This window comes from Acinonyx jubatus, chromosome D1 (genome assembly GCF_027475565.1).
Source record: "Acinonyx jubatus isolate Ajub_Pintada_27869175 chromosome D1, VMU_Ajub_asm_v1.0, whole genome shotgun sequence".
Lineage (NCBI taxonomy): Eukaryota > Metazoa > Chordata > Mammalia > Carnivora > Felidae > Acinonyx > Acinonyx jubatus.
This window is the reverse complement of record NC_069390.1, coordinates 14,801,096-14,823,548: the sequence shown is the minus strand read 5'-3', so window position 1 is coordinate 14,823,548 and position 22,453 is coordinate 14,801,096. Positions and strand designations below refer to the sequence as shown.

The window sequence follows — 22,453 nt, the reverse complement described above, 5'->3', positions numbered from 1 at the left end:
TATAAGTCCTGAACTGATACCCAATTGGAGATGTCCAAAGTTGGAGATGTTGCATATATGAAGTTAAGGGAGAGACACAATAGTGGAATGCTTCCACATTTATTGGTCAGGAAAATGGGGCATATCCAACCAGGGAAGTGACCTCCCATTCCTAATTTGATCCATTCAATTTGAATATGTCAATTACCTTAAATCAGTCTCAAATATTTTACTTTTGTGACTTTATAAACTGTGCATCTTGTCGTGAATTCCCTTGTTCTCTTTTCTTGTCCTTCCATTTTCCCTTTAAAAGTCAGCTAAAGCCTTGTTTTCTCTGGGAAGTCTTCTCTGATTGCATTTACTCTTTGGTTGATATATTCTTACCCATGATCTTTGCATTGTGTAACCCTTTTCATAATATTTTTATTAAATTAATGTGATTATTATGTATTTATCACTGAGTATATGAAAGCATGGCTTATTCAACTTGGAAATCGCAGCATCTATGAAACACTCCACACAAACAGGTAGTCCTACATTCTTTAATTGAATTAATCAATAAAAATTAATCTTATAATGCATTTAAGTGTTCCCTCCCCCCCCCCCCTTGTTTTGTAGATCACCTGCTTCTAATGTGAGAAGTCAGCTCCTATGCAGACTGGATGGCATCCAGAAACAATGTAACCCACTTTGTCCTCTTGGGCCTCACACAGGATGGAAAGGAACACAAGGTCCTTTTTATTATGTTCTTGCTCTTCTATATTTTGACCGTGGTGGGCAACCTGCTCACTGTGGTGACTCTAGCTGTCAGTAAGACCCTGGGCTCAACTATGTACTTGTTTCTTGCTAACTTATCCTTTATGGATGTCATTTATTTCTCTACTATTTCCCCCAGATTGATTTCAGACTTGTTGTTTGGGAAAAACTCCATATCCTTCCAATCTTGTATGACCCAGCTATTTACAGAGCACCTTTTCGGTGGATCAGAGGTCATTCTTCTGCTGGTGATGGCTTATGACTGCTATGTGGCCATCTGTAAGCCCTTGCGTTATTTGGTTGTCATGAGGCAAGAGGTGTGTGTTGTGCTGCTGGTAGGGTCCTGGTTGGAGGTTTTCTGCATTCAGCCATTCAAGTTAGCACAATTTATAGTCTCCCATTCTGTGGTCCCAATGTCATTGATCATTTCATCTGTGAAATGTACCCCTTACTGAGACTTGCTTGTACTGACACATATGTCATTGGCCTGTTAGTGGTGGCCAATGGAGGGATGATGTGCACAATTGTGTCTGTGCTCTTGCTCGTCTCTTATGGTGTCATCTTTCACTCTCTAAAGAACCTTAGTCCGGAAGGGAGGGGGAAAGCCCTCCAGACCTGTGGTTCCCGCATCACTGTGGTGGTTTTCTTCTTTGTGCCATGTATTTTCATGTACGTGAGACCTGCTAAGACCTTCCCCGTTGACAAATCATTGAGTGTGTTTTATACGGTCATAACCCCCATGCTGAACCCCCTGATCTACACTCTGAGAAATTCTGATATGACAAATGCTATAACGCAGCTGTGGGGGAGAATGTGCACATGAAGTAGCAAGTGAGTGTATCATCCCTCATGAAGGGAGTAACTTAGCATTAGGGCCAGTCTTCTCAAGTGTTGAAGTCCTTTTTACTGTAAATGCATTTACAGTTGGAGTCAATAAATAATCTGCAATGAAAACATAAGTGAAATACAGAGTTACGCTAATTCATAATTAGTTGCTCCATTTACTTTTATTACTCTTATTTTCATTCTTAATTTTATTTCTATTCAGTTTCTTGTCTTTTATTTATATTCTTTTCATTGTTAAAATGTTTGTTGCTATATAGACTTTCTTTATTTAATTTCTTTCCATTACATATGAGATTTTAGTGTAATAGTTACTTTAAAAAATTTATTCATTTTATGAGAGAGAGAGAGAGAGAGAGAGAGAGAGAGAGAAGAGTGGAGGTGGGGGGACAGAGAGAGAACCCCCTACAGCCTCCTTGCTGTCAGTGCAAAGCCCTACACAGAGCTCTATCTCATGAATCACAAGATCATGACCTGAGCTGAAATCATGGGTAGGACACTTAAACAACTAAACCATCCGGGTGCCCCAACATTTTAAGATATATTTGAAAGTATAGTAGATAATAATAAACATTAAAAATAGAATCCATACTAAGGGGACATAGTATGGAATAAACATCCTCCCCATCTCTCGCTGTAGTCTCCCTGTTCTATATGTAATCAGTATACTAAGAGTATCATTGTTTCTAAGACTTCTCAATTAATAATCTTTGCTAATAAAATCATATTTCCATATATGTGTTTGTGTTTATGTCTCTGTGTATAACTTGTGTACTTACTATTCAGCCTCTGAAGATCTTTCCGTATCAGTCTATAGATGTAATTCATTCTCAGGTTCCTCATACTGCCTAAAACTTCTCTATAAAGATACAGTAAAATTAGTGTTTCCAGTCCTTTTCATGTTCCTGAGCCTTTTTCTATGGTCAATAACTCTGTCTTTGTGAAAATTTTCAAGTATGAGTTTTAGAAGTGGAATTGTTCCATCATTTGGTATGTGTATTTAAAATCGTTGATAATGGAGTTATTGCCCAAATATCATCCATGAGCTTGGACCAAATTACACTACTTCCCTTGGTCTAGAAAACACCTTTTTGTGCACATTCTCATCAACCAGTGCTTGACAAACATTTATGGTATTTTAGAATCTGATTAAAGGACTTGTGTTTCATTACTTTAATTGAAATTCAGTAACTATAATTGAACTTGAGCATCTATTCATATGTTTAAAATTATTATTCTTTTGTGAATTATATATTAATGACTTTTACCTGCTTTATTTGATTGCTGATCTTTTCCACGTGGATTTGTGTGATTTAGTCATACAGTGAAGAAGCTATCCCTTTCACCATTGTATGTGTATATTCAATTTGGATATGATTCAGTTTGGATATTATTATAGCATGCAGAATATTTTTGGTCATGTAGAAATATTATTACATTTATATAATCAAATCTCTTAATAATTTCTTTGGCTTTTGTATCTTGCTCAGAACATCTTTCACTATTTCAGTGTTAACAAAATATTCTTCCACATGCTTTCCAACATTTAACTTTTTCATTGTTTTGTGGTCATATATTTTACATTGAATTTTTTGATCCATCTACATTTTGATGTAAGGAGTTACTAGAGATTAAATTTTATTTATTTTTCTAGGTATTTGTACAGATGTATCCTTCTTCTCCCCCATTGCTTTGATGTCCTAAGTTTGTATTCTAAAGTATGGCATATGCTTACATCCAATTAGGACTCTATTATTTTCCATTTTTTTAAATTCATGTGCCATTTAAGATACAATGCAATTGCACTTTATTTATAAGACACCTTGATGTCTGACAAGCCTAGTACTCCATACTATTTCTTATCAGAACTGTGTCTATTCTTTCATATTTATGTTTTAACATAAAGATTTAATAGGTTACTCTAGTAAAAACTAAGTTTAATTAATATTTTCAATGCGATTTGATTTAGAAAGAGCTAATATCTTTAGAGAATTGAGAATTCTCATCCAAAAACTGGGTAGGTCTTTTCATTTAACAAACCTTCTTTGATGTTCATATAGACCTAGTGTGTTTCTTTGTAAATGTAGTCTTTTTGAGTAAAGTTCTTTTATGCTCTTTTGCAAATAGAATCTTGTATTGTTTTCCAAGTGTCTGTTGTTTCAGTGTAGAAAATGTTTTACCCCACTTTTAAATAAGATATAATCTTCATAGTACATATTTCATCCTTTTTAGTCTACGTTCCCCCAAGTTTTGACAAATACATACAGTTATGTATGGTATGGTAAACACCATCACCATCAGTATGTGAGTGTTTCATCACCAAAAACATTTCTCCATGTATCTTTGTAGGCCCCTTCTACTCTGGCCTCTAGATCCTGGACAATTCTGATCTATTTCTATCCCTATTGTTCTATCTTTTCCAGAATGTCATATGAATTGAATCATCCAGATAGAGTCCTTTTTTCTTCTACCTTTATTGAGGTATAATTGACTAATTGAAATTGTATAGATTTAAGATGCAATATGTGATGATTTGATATATGTACACATTGTGAAGTGGTTACCACAATCAAACTCATGAACGCATCTATTACCTCACATATTTTTTCTTTTTTTTTAAATGGTAAGACCACTTAAAATGTACTCTTAGCAAATTTCAAGTAAATAATAAGAGTATTAATAACCAGAGACACCATGCTGTATATTAGATCCTCAGAATTTATTCATCTTATAACTGAAAGTTTCTAGTTTTTGAACATCATTTTGCCAACTCCTTGTCCCTGGCAATCAACATTTTCCCCTCTGCCTCTATAAATTTGACTTTTTTTTTTTGCTTCCACATATAAATGAGGTCATATAGTATTTGCCTTTATGTATCTGGCTTATTTCACTTAACGTCCTCCAGGTTCATCCATGTCTCAAAAGGCAGAATTTCCCTTTTTATGACTGAATAATATTCCACTGTTTATATATGCCTCATTTCTTTGTCCCTTCATCATTAACAGACACTTGGGTTGTTTTTGTATCTTGGCTATTGTGAATAACTCTTCAGTGAGCATGGGGGTGCAGATATCTCAAGGTACTGATATCATTTCCTTTGGATATATATATACCTAGAGGTAGGATTGCTATATCATAGGAATAGTTCTACTTTTAATTATTTTAGGAGTTTTCATAGTGGTTTTCACAGTGATTGCACCAATTTACATTCCCACCAACAGTTTATAAAGGTTTCACCTTTTCTACAGCCTCACCAACAAGCTTTTTCATAAGGGTATTAATTTCATTCATGAGAGCTCTGCCCTCGTGATCTAATCACCTTCCAAAGGCACACCTCCTAATACCATTACATTGGACATTAGGATTTGAAAATATGAGTTTTGGGGAATATAAATGTTCAAACAATAGCTCAGGTCCAATTTCATTCTTTTGCATATTGATATCCAGTTTTCCAAGCATTACAAAGTAACTTTCCTTTCTCCACAGTGTGTTCCTGGCCCTGTTTTCAAAGATCAATTGACTGTATATACATGTAATTATTTCTGAGCTTTCTTTTCTATTCCATGGGTCTGCATACCTGTTTTAATGCCAGAACTATACTCTTGATTACCATAATTTTGTAATATATTTCGTGATGTCTCTAGCTTTTTTCTTTCTCAAGATTGTTTTGGCTACATGGGGTCTTTGGGGTTCTTTCTGAATTTTATGATTTTTTTTTCAGTTTCTGTGAAAATTGCCATTGGAGTTTTGTTAGGGATTGTATTGAATCTGCAGATTAACTTGGATAGTATGGACATTTAAATAATATTTATTCTTTCAATCCATGAACACAGGATATCTTTCCTTTTATTTGTATCTTTAATTTCTTCATCAATGTCATATCATTTTAAGGGTGCAAATTATTCATTTCCTTGGTTAAATTTATTCCTAAGTATTTTATTCTTTTTGATGGCATTATAAATGAGATTTTCTTAATTTGGTTTTTGGATGGTTAATTGCTAGTATGTATAATGCAACTGGATTTTTAAAAATTTTTTTATTAAAAAATTTTTTTAGATTTATTTATTTTAGAGAGACAGAGTGTGAGCAGGAGGGGGACAGAGGGAGACACAAAATCCGAAGCAGACTCCAGGCTCTGAGCTGTCAGCACAAAGCCCGATGCGGGGCTCGAACCCATGAACCATGAGATCATGACCTGAGCCGAAGTCAGATGCTTAACCGACTGAGCCACGCAGGTGCCCTTGCAGCTGGATTTTGTATATTGATTTTGCATTTTGCAACTTCATTGAATTTGTTTATTAGTTCTGACAGTTTTTGGTGGAACATTTAGGGTTCTTTATATATAAGATCATGTCCAGTATGTGGTCTTTTCAATCTGGCTTCTTTCTCTTACTATTATGCATTTAAGAGTTATGGATATCACTGTGTTTATCAGTAGTTCATTGATTTTTATTGCTGAGTACTATTCCATCTTATGGATATATGAGAGTTTGCTTATCCCTTTTTCGGTTGAGAGGTATTGGGTTATTTTCAGATATTTGAAATTATGAGTGAAACTACTATAAATATTCATGTATGGGTTTTTGCATGAATGTAAGTTCCCATTACAATTGGATACGTTCCTAAGAGCAGTCAAGATGGGTCTTATGGTGAGTGTATAATTTCATAAAACACTTTTAAACTGTTTTCCAAAGGGTAGCATATTACCAGCAGAGAATAACATTTCTAGGTTTTCTCTACCTTTGTCAGAACCTGGTATTGTCAAGTTTTTAATTCTGTCCTTTGAATAGGTCAGTAGTGATACCTTGTTGTGGTTTTGCTTTGTATTTCCTGAATAGTTAATGATTTTGGACAGTTTTCATGTGCTGTTTTGCCACTTATGTATCTTCTTTGGTGAAATGTCTGCTCAGTTCTTTGGACTATTATATGCTGAGTTGTTTATTATTCTTGAAAGTTGAGAGTTCTTTATGGGTTTTGAAAACAAGCCCTTGTTCAGATATATAATTTGCAAATGTTTTCTTGCAGTCTGTTCTTGTCTTTTCATTTTCATTTTTTTAAAATAAACTTATTACCAAATTGGTTTCCATACAACACCCAGTGCTCATCCCAATAGGTGCCCTCCTCAATGCCCATCACCCACTTTCCCCTCCCTCCCACCCCCCATCAACCCTCAGTTTATTCTCAGTTTTTAAGAGTCTCTTATGGTTTGCCTCCCTCCCTCTCTAACTTTTCCCCTCCTTTTCCCTCCCCCCATGGTCTTCTGTTAAGTTTCTCAGGATCCACATAAGAGTGAAAACATATGATATCTGTCTCTCTCTGTATGACTTATTTCACTTAGCATAACATGCTCCAGTTCCGTCCACGTTGCTACAAAAGGCCATGTTTCATTCTTTCTCATTGCCACGTAGTATTCCATTGTATATATAAACCACACCTTCTTTATCCATTTGTCAGTTGATGGACATTTAGGCTCTTTCCATAATTTGGCTATTGTTGATAGTGCTGCTATAAACATTGGGGTAGAATGCCCAATGCATTCTACAAGTGCCCCTATGCATCAGCACTCCTGTATCCTTGGGTAAATTCCTAGCAGTGCTATTGCTGGGTCATAGGATAGATCTATTTTTAATTTTTTGAGGAACCTCCACACTGTTTTCCAGAGCGGCTGCACTAGTTTGCATTCCCATCAACAGTGCAAGAGGGTTCCCGGTTCTCCACATCCTCGCCAGCATCTATAGTCTCCTGATTTGTTCATTTTAGCCACTCTGACTGCGTGAGGTGGTATCTGAGTGTGGTTTTGATTTGTATTTCCCTGATGAGGAGCGACGTTGAGCATCTTTTCATGTGCCTGTTGGCCAATTGAATGTATTCTTTAGAGAAGTGTCCATTCATTTCTTCACTGGATTATTTGTTTTTCGGGTGTAGCGTTTGGTGAGTTCTTTATAGATTTTGAATACTAGCCCTTTATCCGATATGTCATTTGCAAATATCTTTTCCCATTCCGTCGGTTGCCTTTTAGTTTTTTGATTGTTTCCTTTGCAGTGCAGAAGATTTTTATCTTCATGAGGTCCCAATAGTTAATTTTTGCTTTTAATTCCCTTGCCTTTGGAGATGTGTCAAGTAAGAAATTGCTGCGGCTGAGGTCAGAGAGGTCTTTTCCTGCTTTCTCCTCTAGGGTTTTGATGGTTTCCTGTCTCACATTCAGGTCCTTCATCAATTTTGAGTTTACTTTTGTGAATGGGGTAAGAAAGTGGTCTAGTTTCATCCTTCTGCATGTTGCTGTCCCATTCTCCCAGCACCATTTGTTAAAGAGATTGCCTTTTTTCCATTGCATATTCTTTCATGCTTTAACAAAGATTAGTTGGCCATACTTTTGTGGGTCCAATTCTGGAGACTCTATTCTATTCCATTGGTCTATGTGTCTGTTTTTGTGCCAATACCATGCTGTCTTGATGATGACAGCTTTGTAGTAGAAGCTAAAGTCTGGGATTGTGATGCCTCCTGCTTTGGTCTTCTTCAATATTACTTGGCTATTTGGGGTCTTTTGTGGTTCCATACAAATTTTAGGATTGCTTGTTCTAGCTTTGAGAAGAATGCTGGTGAAATTTTGATTCGGATTGCATTGAATGGGTAGATAGCTTTGGGTAGTTTTGACATTTTAACAATATTTATTCTTCCAATCCTTGAGGATAGAATGTTATTCCATTTCTTTGTATCTTCTTCAATTTCTTTCATAAGCTTTCTATAGTTTTCAGTATACAGATTTTTTACATCTTTGGTTAGGTTTATTCCTAGATACTTTATGATTCTTGGTGCAGTAGTGAATGGGATCAGTTTCTTTATTTGTCTTTCTGTTGCTTCATTATTAGTGTATAAGAATGCAACTGATTTCTGTACACTGATTTTGTATCCTGAGACTTTGCTGAATTCATGTGTCAGTTCTAGCAGACTTTTGGTGGAGTCTATCAGGTTTTTCATGTATAGTATCATGTCATCTGCAAAAAATGAAAGCTTGACTTCATCTTTGCCAATTTTGATGCCTTTGATTTCCTTTTGTTGTCTGATTGCTGATGCTAGCACTTCCAACACTATGTTAAACAACAGCGGTGAGAGTGGACATCTCTGTCGTGTTCCTGAATTCAGGGGGGAAGCTCAGTTTTTCCCCATTGAGTATGATGTTAACTGTGGGCTTTTCTTAAATGACTTTTATGGTGTTTAAGTATGTTCCTTCTATCCTGACTTTCTCGAGCGTTTTTATTAAGAAAGGATGCTGAATTTTGTCAAATGCTTTTTCTGATCGATTGACAGGATCATATGGTTCTGTTCTTTTCTTTTATTAATGTGATGTATCACATTGATTGATTTGCGAATATTGAACCAGCCCTGCAGCCCAGGAATGAATCCCACTTGATCATGGCGAATAATTCTTTTTATATGCTGTTGAATTCGATTTGCTAGTATCTTGTTGAGAATTTTTGCATCCATGTTCATCAGGGATATTGGCCTGTAGTTCTCTTTTTTTGCTGGGTCTCTGTCTGGTTTGGGAATCAAAGTAATGCTGGATTCATAGAATGAGTCTGGAAGTTTTCCTTCCCTTTCTGTTTTTTGGAACAGCTTGAGAACGATCAGTATTATCTCTGCCTTAAATGTCTGGTAGAATTCCCCAGGGAAGTCATCTAGTCCTGGAGTCTTATTTGTTGGGAGATTTTTGATAACTGATTCAATTTCTTCGCTGGTTATGGGTCTGTTCACGTTTGCTATTTCTTCCTGTTTGAGTTTTGGAAGTGTGTGGCTGTTAGGAATTTGTCTATTTCTTCCAGGTTGTCCAGTTTGTTGGCATATAATTTTTCATAATATTCCCTGATAATTGATTGTATTTCTGAGGGATTGGTTGTAATAATTCCATTTTCATTCATAATTTTATCTATTTGGGTCATCTCCCTTTTCTTTTTGAGAAGCCTGGCTAGAGGTTTATCAATTTTGTTTATTTTTTCAAAAAACCAACTCTTGGGTTCATTGATCTGCTCTACAGTTTTTTTAGATTCTATATTGTTTATTTCTGCTCTGATCTTTATTATTTCTCTTCTTCTGCTGGGTTTGGGGTGTCTTTGCTGTTCTGCTTCTATTTCCTTTGGTGTACTGTTAGATTTTGTATTTTATATTTTTCTTGTTTCTTGAGATAGGCCTGGATTGCAATGTATTTTCCACTCAGGACTGCCTTTGCTGCATCCCAAAGCGTTTGGATTGTTGCATTTTCATTTTAATTTGTTTCCATATATTTTTTAATTTCTTCTCTAATTTCCTGGTTGACCCATTCATTCTTTAGTAGGGTGTTCTTTAACTTCCGTGCTTTTGTAGGTTTTCCAGACTTTTTCCTGTGGTTGATTTCAAGTTTCATAGCATTGTGGTCTGAAAGTGTGCATGGTATGATCTCAATTCTTGTATACTTATGAAGGGCTGTTTTGTGACCCAGTATGTGATCTATTTGGAGAATGTTCCATGTGCACTCGAGAAGAAAGTATATTCTGTTGCTTTGGGATGCAGAGTTCTAAATGTATCTGTCAAGTCCATCTGATCCAATGTATCATTCAGGGCCCTGGTTTCTTTATTGATGCTGTGTCTAGATGATCTATCCATTTCTGTAAGTGGAGTGTTAAAGTCCCCTGCAATACCACATTCTTGTCAATAAGGTTGCTTATGTTTGTGAGTAGTTGTTTTATATATTTCGGGGCTCCCGTATTTGGCACATAGACATTTATAATTGTTAGTTCTTCTTGATGGATAGACCCTGTAATTATTATATAATGCCCTTCTTCAACTCTTATTACAACCTTTAATTTAAAGTCTAGTTTGTCTGAAGGGCTAGTATCCAAAATCTGTAAAGAGCTCACCAAACTCCACACCCGAAAAACAAATAATCCAGTGAAGAAATGGGCAGAAAACATGAATAGACACTTCTCTAAAGAAGACATCCAGAGGGCCAACAGGCACATGAAAAGATGCTCAACATCGCTCCTCATCAGGGAAATACAAATCAAAACCACACTCAGATACCACCTCACGCCAGTCAGAGTGGCCAAAATGAACAAATCAGGAGACTATAGATGCTGGAGAGGATGTGGAGAAATGGGAACCCTCTTGCACTGTTGGTGGGAACGCAAATTGTTGCAGCCACTCTGGAAAACAGTGTGGAGGTTCCTCAAAAAGTTAAAAATAGACCTACCCTATGACCCAACAGTAGCACTGCTAGGAATTTACCCAAGGGATACTGGAGTACTGATGCATAGGGGCACTTGTATCCCAATGTTTATAGCAGCACTCTCAACAGTAGCCAAATTATGGAAAGAGCCTAAATGTCCATCAACTGATGAATGGATAAAGAAATTATGGTTTATATACACAGTGGAGTACTACGTGGCAATGAGAAAGAATGAAATATGGCCCTTTGTAGCAACGTGGATGGAACTGGAGAGTGTTATGCTAAGTGAAATAAGCCATACAGAGAAAGACAGATACCATATGTTTTCACTCTTATGTGGATCCTGAGAAACTTAACAGAAACCCATAGGGGAGGGGAAGGAAAAAAAAAGAGGTTAGAGTGGGAGAGAGCCAAAGCATAAGAGACTCTTAAAAACTGAGAATAAACTGAGGGTTGATGGGGGGTGGGAGGGAGGGGGGGTGGGTGATGGATATTGAGGAGGGCACCTTTTGGGATAAGCACTGGGTGTTGTATGGAAATCAATTTGACAATAAATTTCAAAAAGAAAATAACGTCTAGTTTGTCTGATATAAGTTTGGCTACTCCAGCTTTCTTTTGTCTTCTAGTAGCATGATAGATAGTTCTCCATCCCCTCACTTTCAATCTGAAGGTGTCCTCAGGTCTAAAATGAGTCTCTTGTAGACAGCAAATAGATGGGTCTTGTTTTTTTATCCATTCTGATACCTTATGTCTTTTGGTTGGAGCATTTAGTCCATTTGCATTCAGTGTTATTATTGAAAGATGTGGGTTTAGAGTCATTGTGATGTCTGTAGGTTTCATGCCTGTAGTGATGTCTCTGGTACTTTGTAGTCCTTGCAACATTTCACTCACAGAGTCCCCCTTAGGATCTCTTGTAGGGCTGGTTTAGTGGTGAGGAATTCCTTCAGTTTTTGTTTGTTTGGGAAAACCTTTATCTCTCCTTCTATTCTGAATGACAGACTTGCTGGATAAAGGATTTTCGGCTGCATATTTTTTCTGTTCATCACATTGAAGATTTCCTGCCATTCTTTTCTGGCCTGCCAAGTTTCAGTAGATAGGTCTGCCACTAGTCTTATGGGTCTCCCTTTATAAGTTAGAGCCTGTTTATCACTAGCTGCTTTCAGAATTCTCTATTTATCCTTGTATTTTGCCAGTTTCACTATATGTCATGCAGAAGATCGATTCAAGTTATGTCTGAAGGGAGTTCTCTGTACCTCTTGGATTTCAATGCCTATTTCCTTCCCCAGATCAGGGAAGATCTCAGCTCTGATTTGTTCAAGTACACCTTCAGCCCCTTTCTCTCTCTCTTCTTCTTCTGGAATTCCTATGATAGGGGTATTGTTCCGTTTGATTGCATCACTTAGTTCTCTAACTCTCCCCTCATACTCTTGGACTTTATTATCTCTCTTTTTCTCAGCTTCCTCTTTTTCCATAATTTTATCTTCTAATTCACCTATTCTCTCCTCTGTCTCTTCAATCCGTGCTATGGCCACCTCCATTTTATTTTGCACCTCATTTATAGCATTTTTTCGTTCCTCATGACTATTTTTTGGTTCCTTGATCTCTGTAGCAATAGATTCTCTGCTGTCCTCTATGCTGTTTTCAAGCCCAGTGATTAATTTTATGACTATTATTCTAAATTATTCTATTATTCTAAATTATTCTAATTTCTTAAATAGGTTTTGATCAATTTGTTAGCTGTCACTACTTCCTGGAGTTTCTTTGAGGAGCATTCTTCTGTTTTGTCATTTTGGCTAGTCCCTGTGGTAGCTCCAAACTGCAGGGCACCTCCTCTGTGTTGTCCAGAGAAACTTTTGTTGGTGGGTGAGGCTGCAGTCAGAACTGATGTCTGACCCCAGCCCACTGCTGGGGCCACAGTCAGACTAGTGTGTACCTTATATTCCCCTCTCCCAGGGGCAGGACTTACTGTGGAGTGGTGTGGCCCCTGTCTGGGCTGCTTCCACACTGCCAGGCTTGTGCTACTTTGATGGGATCTGGCCAAGGGCATATTAGCCGGGGTGGATCTGCAAGGTGTACAGGGGTGGGAGGGGCAGGCGTAGCTCGCTTTGCTGTTGGTGGTCCCCTGCGGGAGGGGCCCTGCAGCACCGGGAGGGAGGCAGGACCGTCAGAGGGATGGATCCACAGAAGCACAGTGTTGGGCGTTTGCGTGGTGCAGGCAAGTTGGTGAGGGGAACTGCTTCCCTTTGGAATTTCAGCTGGGGGATAGAGAGGGAAATGGCGCTTGCCAGTGCCTTTGTTCCCCAGCGGAACTCTGTCCTTTTGGGGCTCAACAACTCTCCTGTCCTGGTATCCTCTTGCCCTCCCTGCTCTCTGACAGCAGAGATGTTGACTTTAAAAAAATTTTTTTTTTCAACGTTTATTTATTTTTGGGACAGAGAGAGACAGAGCATGAACGGGGGAGGGGCAGAGAGAGAGGGAGACACAGAATCGGAAACAGGCTCCAGGCTCTGAGCCATCAGCCCAGAGCCGGACGCGGGGCTCGAACTCACGGACCGCAAGATCGTGACCTGGCTGAAGTCGGACGCTTAACCGACTGCGCCACCCAGGCGCCCCCAGAGATGTTGACTTTTAACATTCTGGATGTTAAGTCCCGCTGGCTGTCAGAACTCACAGACTCCGGACCTTCTGCTTTTGCATTCCAGACTTTGGGGGCTCTGCCTTGCCGGATGGACTGCCCCTCCACCGCCCCTGCTCCCTCCCGCCAGTCCGTGTAGCACGCACCACCTCTCTGCCCTTCCTACCCTCTTCTGTGGGCCTCTTGTCTATGCTTAGCTCCAGGGAGTTTGTTCTGCTAGTGTTCTGGAAGTTTTCTGGGTTATTTAGGCCAATGTGGGTGGAATCTACACAATCAGCAGGACGAGGTGAGCCTAGCATCCTCATACATCACCATCTTCCTGTCCCCCCCCCCTTTTTTAAAGCAAGCTCTATGCCCAATGTGGGGCTTGAACTCACAACCCTGAGATCAAGAGCGGTTTGCACTACCCACTGAACCAGCCAGTCAGTCACCTCCAGAATACTTCTTTTCTGTAAGGCTTGGGAGAAGTGACTCATTTTCTTTAAAATATTTTCTGAAGTGCAGAATTTCTGTGTTATGGAATCCAATTTATCATTTTTTTAAATTTAAACATGGTTTTATTGTCATACCTAAGAAATCTTTGCCTGATTTAAGGTCACAAACATCTCTGATGTTCACATTCAGAAGTCCTATAGTTTTGGATTAAACATTTAACTTGGTGAGCCATTTTGGATTAAATTTTATTTATGGTTTGAGGTATTGATCAAAAGTTCACTTTTTGCAAATAGGTATCTTATTATTGCAGAGCCATTTGTTGAAAAAACTATCATTTCTATCCTGAATTGCCTCTGTGCATTTGTCATAAGTCATTAAATATGAGGGTCTGTCTGTAGACTTCTCCATTTCATTGATCTCATATGTATCTTTTTTCCAATACTGTATATTGAGTCTAGAAAGCAGATAGTACAAGTTCTTAAACTTGTTCTTTTCAAAATTAATTTTGGCTATTCTAGTTATTTGACCTTTCTATATAAAGTTTTGAATCAGGTTGTTAATTTTTACACACACACACACACACACACACACACACACACACACACAACTTAGTGGGATTTATTGAGAATTGCCTTGAGTCTACAGATCGATATGAGGAGATTTGAGATTTTAATAATAATGAGTGTTCAAGTTCCTGACTATGGTATATGTCTCCACATATTTAGTTTTCCTTAGTCATTTTCGTCAGTATTTTGTAGTTTAAGTATCTTACAGCATATATTTATGTATTTTATGCCTAAGGATTTCACAATTTGTATTGTTAGTTTAGATGGTGCATTTAAAAATTACAATTTCAAATTGCTTTTTTTGTTAGTTTATAGATATATGATTAATTTTTTTGACCATGTATGTATCCTATGACCTTATTATACTCATAGTAGTTGTTTTTGTAGGTTCTTTGCGATTTTCTAGGTAATCAACTATTTTGTTTGTGAATAGGGAGATTTTAATCCCATTCTTTCCAGTACGATGCATTTTATTTCTTTATTTTGCCTGTTTGCTCCCATTAGGACTTACATCTGGTGTTGAGTAGGAATGGTGAGAGAGGCCATCCTTGTTCATGATCTTAGGAAAAGCATTTAGGTTTCCGTGATTAAGTATGATGTTAACTATAGGGTTTTGGAGATGCCTCGTAACATATTGGAAAAGTTAATTTCTATTCCTAATCTGCCAAGGGTGTTTCTCATGACTAGACATTGCATTTTGTCTCCGTATTACTATTTTTTAGTACAAACTGGGTGTCCAAGGGCTGACTTTCAGTAGATTGCCATGAGAGAGCTGCTGTGCTATGTATGAAGCCTTGACCTAGAAGTGGGTCATCTATAAATGGTTTAGTACAAATTTCTCCATGAATGTGCTTTGCGTGACAGGTGAGGGGGTGGTACCTTTCTGGCCATGCCCTGTTTCCTGGGATACAGGGCTCTCAGTACCAGACCTCGGTCCCCATGTGTGGTGAGGCATACTGCATCAAAGAGGGCTAGAAAAGCAATATGCTTATGGGGATGGTTGGGGACTCAGAGAATTGGGAGTTTTCTTTTAAAATAACCTATTTTCTTGAACAGTGTAAATGGCTTTGGGATGATATTTTATTTGAAGGTTTGTGAGTAACAATTACACCTAGCATTTATTGTCTATTATTTTTGGGGAACTGTTCTAAGCACATGTATGTTTACTCATTTGTTCCTTATAATGACACGATGATATTGATAGTATAATTGGGCCCATTTTCTTCTTGTAGAGTTGGAGGTTTTGGGGGGTTAAGTAACTTACTGATGGCCACCACCCTGAGAGAGTGTCAATGCCAGAATCAATTCAATGTGTTGTTAATCACAACCTACAGCTGCTTCTTAGGTGGAATTCTCCCAAGTGTTTGGTCCACTTCATTGATTTCTTTCACAGACATCAGTCCATTAATTTTTCTTTCTTTACCATTTTTTAGTTTAGGTAAATTATATTTCCTTAGATAATTGTCCATTCCATTCAGGCTTTCAACTTTATTTGCATAAATTGAGTGGATAGTATCTAATGACTCTTATTTTTTGCTGTGCCTGGAGATGTATCTTCTTTTTTTTTTTTTAACATTTTGTTTATTTTTGAGAGACAGAGAGAGACAGAGCACGAGCAGGGGAAGGACAGAAAGAGAGGGAGACACAGAATCCGAAGCAGGCTCCAGGCTCTGAGCTGTCAACACAGACCCCAATGCGGGGCTCAAACTCACAAACCATGAGATCATGACCTGAGCCGAAGTTGGTTGCTTAACCTACTGAGCCACCCAGGCACCCCTCCTCTATATAGTTTTTTAATTAAAAAAACATGATAAGTCTGTCATAATTTCAGACTTATGCAGCCCTATTTATTCTAGAAGTCTGAACAACAAAATTGTAAAGGGTCAAGGGTTATTTGTATTTGGAAAGCCCAGGTTTTAGCTTTCCCTTTCCTACTTGACTTTTATTTTAGTGTTCATTTATTTATTGAGAGAGAGAGAGAGAGAAAGAGAGGGAGAGAGAGAGAATCCCAAGCAGGCTCCACACTCATGGAGCCTGACGCAGGGCTCGATCTCACAACTGTGAGATCATAACCTGAGTTTAAATCAAGACTAACAAGATTAACAGACTGACCCCCCAAGGCACCCCTATCTTTCCCTACTTTCAACTGATATTTGTGCCCATAAGAGGGAAATATCGTCCTAGACACAATAAAATAACAGGACAGGCAGCTTGTTTGTACCACGCATGTTGTGAGTGCTGAAGTCTCATTATTCTCCTTCTCCTCTCCTTCTCACAGAAAGATACTAACAGAGAGAAAATTCTAAAGAGCTGTTAGGATCCCCCTGGATTGTTCATCAGAGTAGGGACCAGTGCTGCATTTGAGGAAACTACTTGAACCTGGGTGGAGTTTTCCTGGGTACATTAGGGAGGAGTGCCCGGTACTCATTGGTCCAGGAGTGGTGCTTGTTCTCCCAGCTGGACAACCTCCTAGTTCACAGGGCAGGGCACTGGGTTGAGTAAATTACAAAGATCATGCCCCAATAGTGGGATGTAATTAGCACTATGCTGAGCGCTGTTCCAAACCTGCCTCGTAAACATTAACAGTAAGAATTTTAAAAAATCCAAAAGAAACTAAATATTGTATTCAAGATTTTGTGTCTCTGCTAATGTGAGATATTAGTCTGATTATTTTTCTTATAATCCCCTTAATATCTTCTTATTATTGTTTCTTTCTGGTATTAGGGTTATGCTGAGTGAATAAAATGAGTCTGGAAGTATTTTAATTTCCCCACATTCCCTGAACTTGTTTATATAAGATTGGTACTATATTTTGATTAATTTTTATATAGAATCCTTGATAAAGCTGTATAGGAGTGAAATTTTATTTTGGAGGGGAAGGATTTTTTTTAGGTTTATTTGAGTAATCTATACACCCTGCATGGGGCTTGAACTCACAACCCCAAGACTGAGAGCTACATGCTCCCCCAACAGAGGGAGTCACCCTGGGAGGGGAAGAATTTTAAAGAAATAATTTAATGGTATTAGAATATTCCATTAAAAATATTATCATTTGACTTAAGTAACCTTTACACCAATGGCGGGCTGGAACTGGGAAGTGGTGGAAGTGGTCAGAATGACTGACCACTCTGGGATCCAGTGTGGCAGGTTCTACTGATTGACCCAGCCAGGTGCCTCAGGTTATTCAATTTTAATTATTTTTCTGTGCCTGTTTAGAAAGCCATATATTTCATAGCAGTGGTCCACTTTCTAATTGACAAGTTTGCCAACATAAAACCATTTATGATATTCTTTTGTTATCTTTTTCACATCAGTAGAATGCAGTAATGGCTCTCCCTTCATTCTTGATTCTGATCCTTTTTCTATCTCTTAGTTTTTCTTAATCCATTTAGCTAAGAACATCAATCTTATGAATCTTTTGAGGAGCCTATTCCTGGATTTATAGATTTTTTCTGTTTTATTTTAATACTCTTCTACTTTCTATTTAATTAATTTCTCTTTCCATGATTTCTTTTATTTACTATTTCTATCCTACAATGTTCTCTGGGTTTATTTTGCTTTCCCTTTTTTCAGGTTCTTAGGATGGAAGCTTACTTCATTTCTGTAATATCTCTTGTTTTCTAGTACTTCTACCTAAAGCTCTACATTTCTTTCTAAGCACTCCTTTAGCTGTATCCAGCACGCGCGCAGCGCACACACACACACACACACACACACACACACCTTTCATTATCTTTCTCTTGAAATTTTATTTTAAAAACTATTCACTGGTATTTCTTCTTTAATCCATGGTAATTCAGATTTATGCTGCTCAATTTGTAAATAATTAGGAAACATTGTTATATTTTTGTTATCAATTTCCAGCTGAATTTCATTATATATATTCTGTATGATTTAAGTTCTTTGAAATGCATTGCAACTTGTTTTCTGGGCTCCTGTGTATCTGTTTTGGTGAGCATTCCCTGGGCACCCCAAGATAGTGGAATCCTCCCACACTCTTTTTCCCCCCCCAATACTGACACGGATGCTATCAACTTACCTGTGTGCCACTATGTGACAAATTCAAGACTCTGCTTTTAGGGGAGAAGCTTGCCTTATCTACATTAGAGATGGTTTTAAATGGCTTATTATGAAATTTGTTTTCATCATCTTCTGGAAGTCAGTGCAGTTTCTGTGGGCAAAGACGTAGCTTAAACCTAACTGACACACCTTTGTCTATTTTGAAAGTCATGATTTAAAGAAGAGAGTGTTTACATGTTTTATTTCTGCCCACACTGGACATTTCCCTTTTGGTGACTCAATCTCAAGTTGTTCTTTTGTGATCCACCCCGTCCCCTCACCCCAAGGACGTGTTTCTGCAAGTCCTGTTGTACATGGTGATTATTCTGTTGGCATCTCTGGAGATGCAGGGTCTACTCTCAAAATTATGATGAAGGTCCCAATGAATTTAATTAGGGAAAAATGACTCTTGGAGATGCACCAATTGAATGACTCATCCATATGTATTGTAGTCCAACCCCAGATAAAGTGTTTACAGATATTTGTCTTGACCTCAGAGAGTGTTTGTATCACTGTTCACACAACTGGCTTTTTCAGAAATTGAAATGATGGACTCAGAACATAATGAAGTATGTATATGAGTTATTCTCCATCATTCAGGAAATCCAAAATTTTACTGTTCTTTGTGAAGACAGGCCAGTGTAATTGATAGAGAATTGAATGTTTTCAAAGGATATTTCACTATTTTACTTATATTGACATAAAAACCAAACTACATAACCTTTGTTTAAACAAATCACAATTTTATCTCCTATAAAGCTGACCCCTTTTTTTAACCTCACGATGTTTGTTTAACATTCATTTGTTGTTAGAACAAATTCTGCCAACAATGAAGATTTGGGGTCTCTTTGTTCCCAGTCGAGATTCAGACTTGTTTAGGTTACAGGACCTTCATATTTGTTTTGAAAAAACCCGGCAATTTAAGGGGTAGCCTTTTTCTGAAAGGCTGAAATGACTGAGACTTTCTGCAAGCATGGAAAGCATTGTTCACATGGAAACAGTTCAAGGTCCAGTGATGGTGCATGTGTTTTCCTGCTCTGTGTGCACAGAGGTGTCATCAGCGTACAAAATACATGGGAGAAGGGACTACAACCCAGACCTTGGACTGAACGGCTGTCTTAGTTGCAGGTAACCCAGGAAGGTTAACTAGATGTAAGAGTCCAGCCTAGGCTTTACATTTTAGATTTTGGTGGTATGGGAATTCACAGTCCTTTAAAAGTTCTTCTGTGTGATTCTTAAAATCAGCCATGTTAGACACTCTTTGGGATACTAACATATGTGAGGATTGACTCAGTTTTGTAATATTCTTTTAGCTATTTTCACATACAAAGATCCACAATAAATGCACTTTCTCTAACATCTGTGTTTCTAGACATAGTTTCAGGTGTCACTATTTAGGGATATTTTAATGGGCAGATCCTTGTAAATCTCATGATAGTTTCAACTCATGTGTTCTCTGAGCATTGCTTGTTAACCTGTGAAAGTTTAGAAGATGATGTAGCATCCACATATCTTGAAAATGTGATTTTGAAGAGTCCAAGGGAACACTTTCATAAGCCAGGTGTTACTTCAATTCATGTTTCTGTTCATAGGTGAGTTTCAGCATCAGAACATATATTTGTTGGCCATTCCTTTTATTACTTGCTTATATGATTTACTCACTTTGCCATTGAGTCATTTGTCATTTACTTAAATGTTTAGAGCTCTGTCACCATTTTGATATTAACTCTGTGTATGTCCTCTAAAATGTAAATATTTTCTCCAAAATACTTTCATCTATTGATGTTGTGGTATCTTTTTTTAAATCCTTAAGATGTTTTGAAATTGTAAAATACATCAATTTGTGATTTTATTTACTAGTTAAGAGGATTCTAGAATATAGATAGTCACCTCTTTTATTAACTGGGGAGTAAGTATAAATCTTGCTTTAGTTTTTCATTAAACCTTAATCCATTAAAAATTTTTTATTTGAAGAATCTCTATTGGTAAAATTGTACTAGTTTCCAGATGGAAAGCTGCTTGTAGCAACCCATTTATTTAATATTCCCCTTTCCTACAAATGTCTTTAATTACTTGTCTCTCCATTAATCTGCAATATTGCTGAGACTAGGGAGCATGCTTTAATCAGGCTTGTATACTATAATTTCTGAAAGTAGTGGGACATAAGAAATTATAATATTTATTTGTTGAATGAATAAAAAGATTAGGTTAAAGTTTCAGGAAGTCACTAGTCATAATTATATATACAGCTAATTTTGTCCTGAACTTTGAAATAAGGACATGCAAAAGGACATATGGAACATAGGATCAATGTAACTGAGTTTGTCCTCTTGGGGCTCACTCAGAGCCTCCAAGGTCAGAAAATATTATTTGTTGTGTTCTTGCTCATCTACATTGTGACAATGGTGGGCAACCTCCTCATTGTGGTGACTGTGGTGGTCAGTCCAACCCTGGATTCCCCTATGTATTTCTTTCTTGGTTACTTATCTTTTATGGATGCTGTGTATTCTACTACAGTCACTCCAAATATGATTATAGACTTACTCTATGAGAAGAAAACCATTTCCTTCCAAGCTTGCATGTCCCAGCTCTTTATAGGACACTTGTTTGGTGGTGCAGAGATTTTACTTCTGGTGGCCATGGCCTATGACCGCTATGTGGCCATCTGCAAACCCTTGCATTATTTGACCATCATGAATCAACGGGTGTGTGTTTTGTTGCTGCTGTTGGCCTGGGTTGGAGGTTTTTTGCATGCTGTTGTTCAACTTCTCTTTGTTTACAACCTTCCCTTCTGTGGTCCCAATGTCATTGACCACTTCATCTGTGACATGTACCCATTATTAAAACTTGCCTGCACTGACACTTACGTTATTGGCCTCACTGTGGTTGCCAATGATGGGGCAATCTGTGTGGTCATCTTTACGGTCTTGCTCATCTCCTATGGAGTCATTCTGCACTCTCTGAAGAACCTTAGTCAGGAAGGGAGGCGCAAAGCCTTATCCACCTGTGGCTCTCACATTACAGTGGTGGTCCTCTTCTTTGTCCCCTGCATCTTCATGTATGTGAGACCTCCTTCTACCTTACCCATTGATAAATCCTTGACTGTATTTTACACAGTTATCACCCCTATGTTGAACCCCCTAATCTATACTCTGAGAAATGGAGAGATGAAAAATGCCATGAAGAAGCTCTGGACCAGAAGAAGAAAATGAGGCAGAAGAGAAATGTATCACCTTTTTTTTTTTCAATGAAGAGTTTGCTCCATCCAGGAAAGGATTATTTATTTGTAGTAAGTTCCTCCTCAGGTTTAAAGTTGTGCATGATGAAAAGCATTTAAGATATAAGTACTTCCAATGGTCAAAACATATTTCTAAGATTTTCATAATTTCTTAGGAAAGTAGATGTGTAGTTTTTGCATATAAAATGTCTCTATTGAAACTATAGGTTTAAGTTCTATGTGATCAGTTATGCTATAGTTAATACTATAAATTTATTTTTGTTAGTGGACATTTTTCGCTTTTCGCTCTTACATAATTGTTAACTTTCAGAATTCATAGTGCTCTTTATATATTTCAGGGAAAGAAATTCAGAAATGGGACATAAATCCTTGGTTCACTCCTCCCATACAAAAACAACTCATATTAAGACTTGAAGTATAGATCTTATTTTTGTGTCTGCAAGACATTTAAGTATATAATTTTGTTCATGTTGCTTAGCACGTTAAGGTTGAGGAGGAATGCTGCTTCCTAGGTAGAATATTAATCATAAGGAAGCTAATTGTAGAAAAAAAATCTGAACAAAAGAGATAGATATAATAAGTAAGTTTTACTCATTTTTCTGAGTGGGGATCCTATTATCTCCTAAAATGGAATGACTTTGTTTAGTGTTATATTTCATAGAAATGATTCATTAAATTTCCTACATAGTTTAGTATATCTGATAATTCTCTGCCATTTTTTCAGTGCCCCCACATCTTTTTTT

General features: G+C 37.5%; 1 protein-coding gene and 1 pseudogene across 1 annotated transcript; both read left to right on the top strand.

Moving 5' to 3' along the window:
• The first annotated feature begins 575 nt into the window (after positions 1 to 575).
• On the top strand, positions 576 to 1,558 carry LOC106976547 (olfactory receptor 4A47-like; annotated as a pseudogene).
• Positions 1,559 to 20,760: 19,202 nt separating this feature from the next.
• LOC106976548 (olfactory receptor 4A15-like) lies at positions 20,761 to 21,837 on the top strand. The gene has a single exon (XM_015073975.3). The coding sequence runs from the start codon at positions 20,767 to 20,769 to the stop codon at positions 21,682 to 21,684; it is 918 nt and encodes a 305-aa protein (XP_014929461.3). The 5' UTR covers positions 20,761 to 20,766; the 3' UTR covers positions 21,685 to 21,837.
• Positions 21,838 to 22,453: the final 616 nt, after the last annotated feature.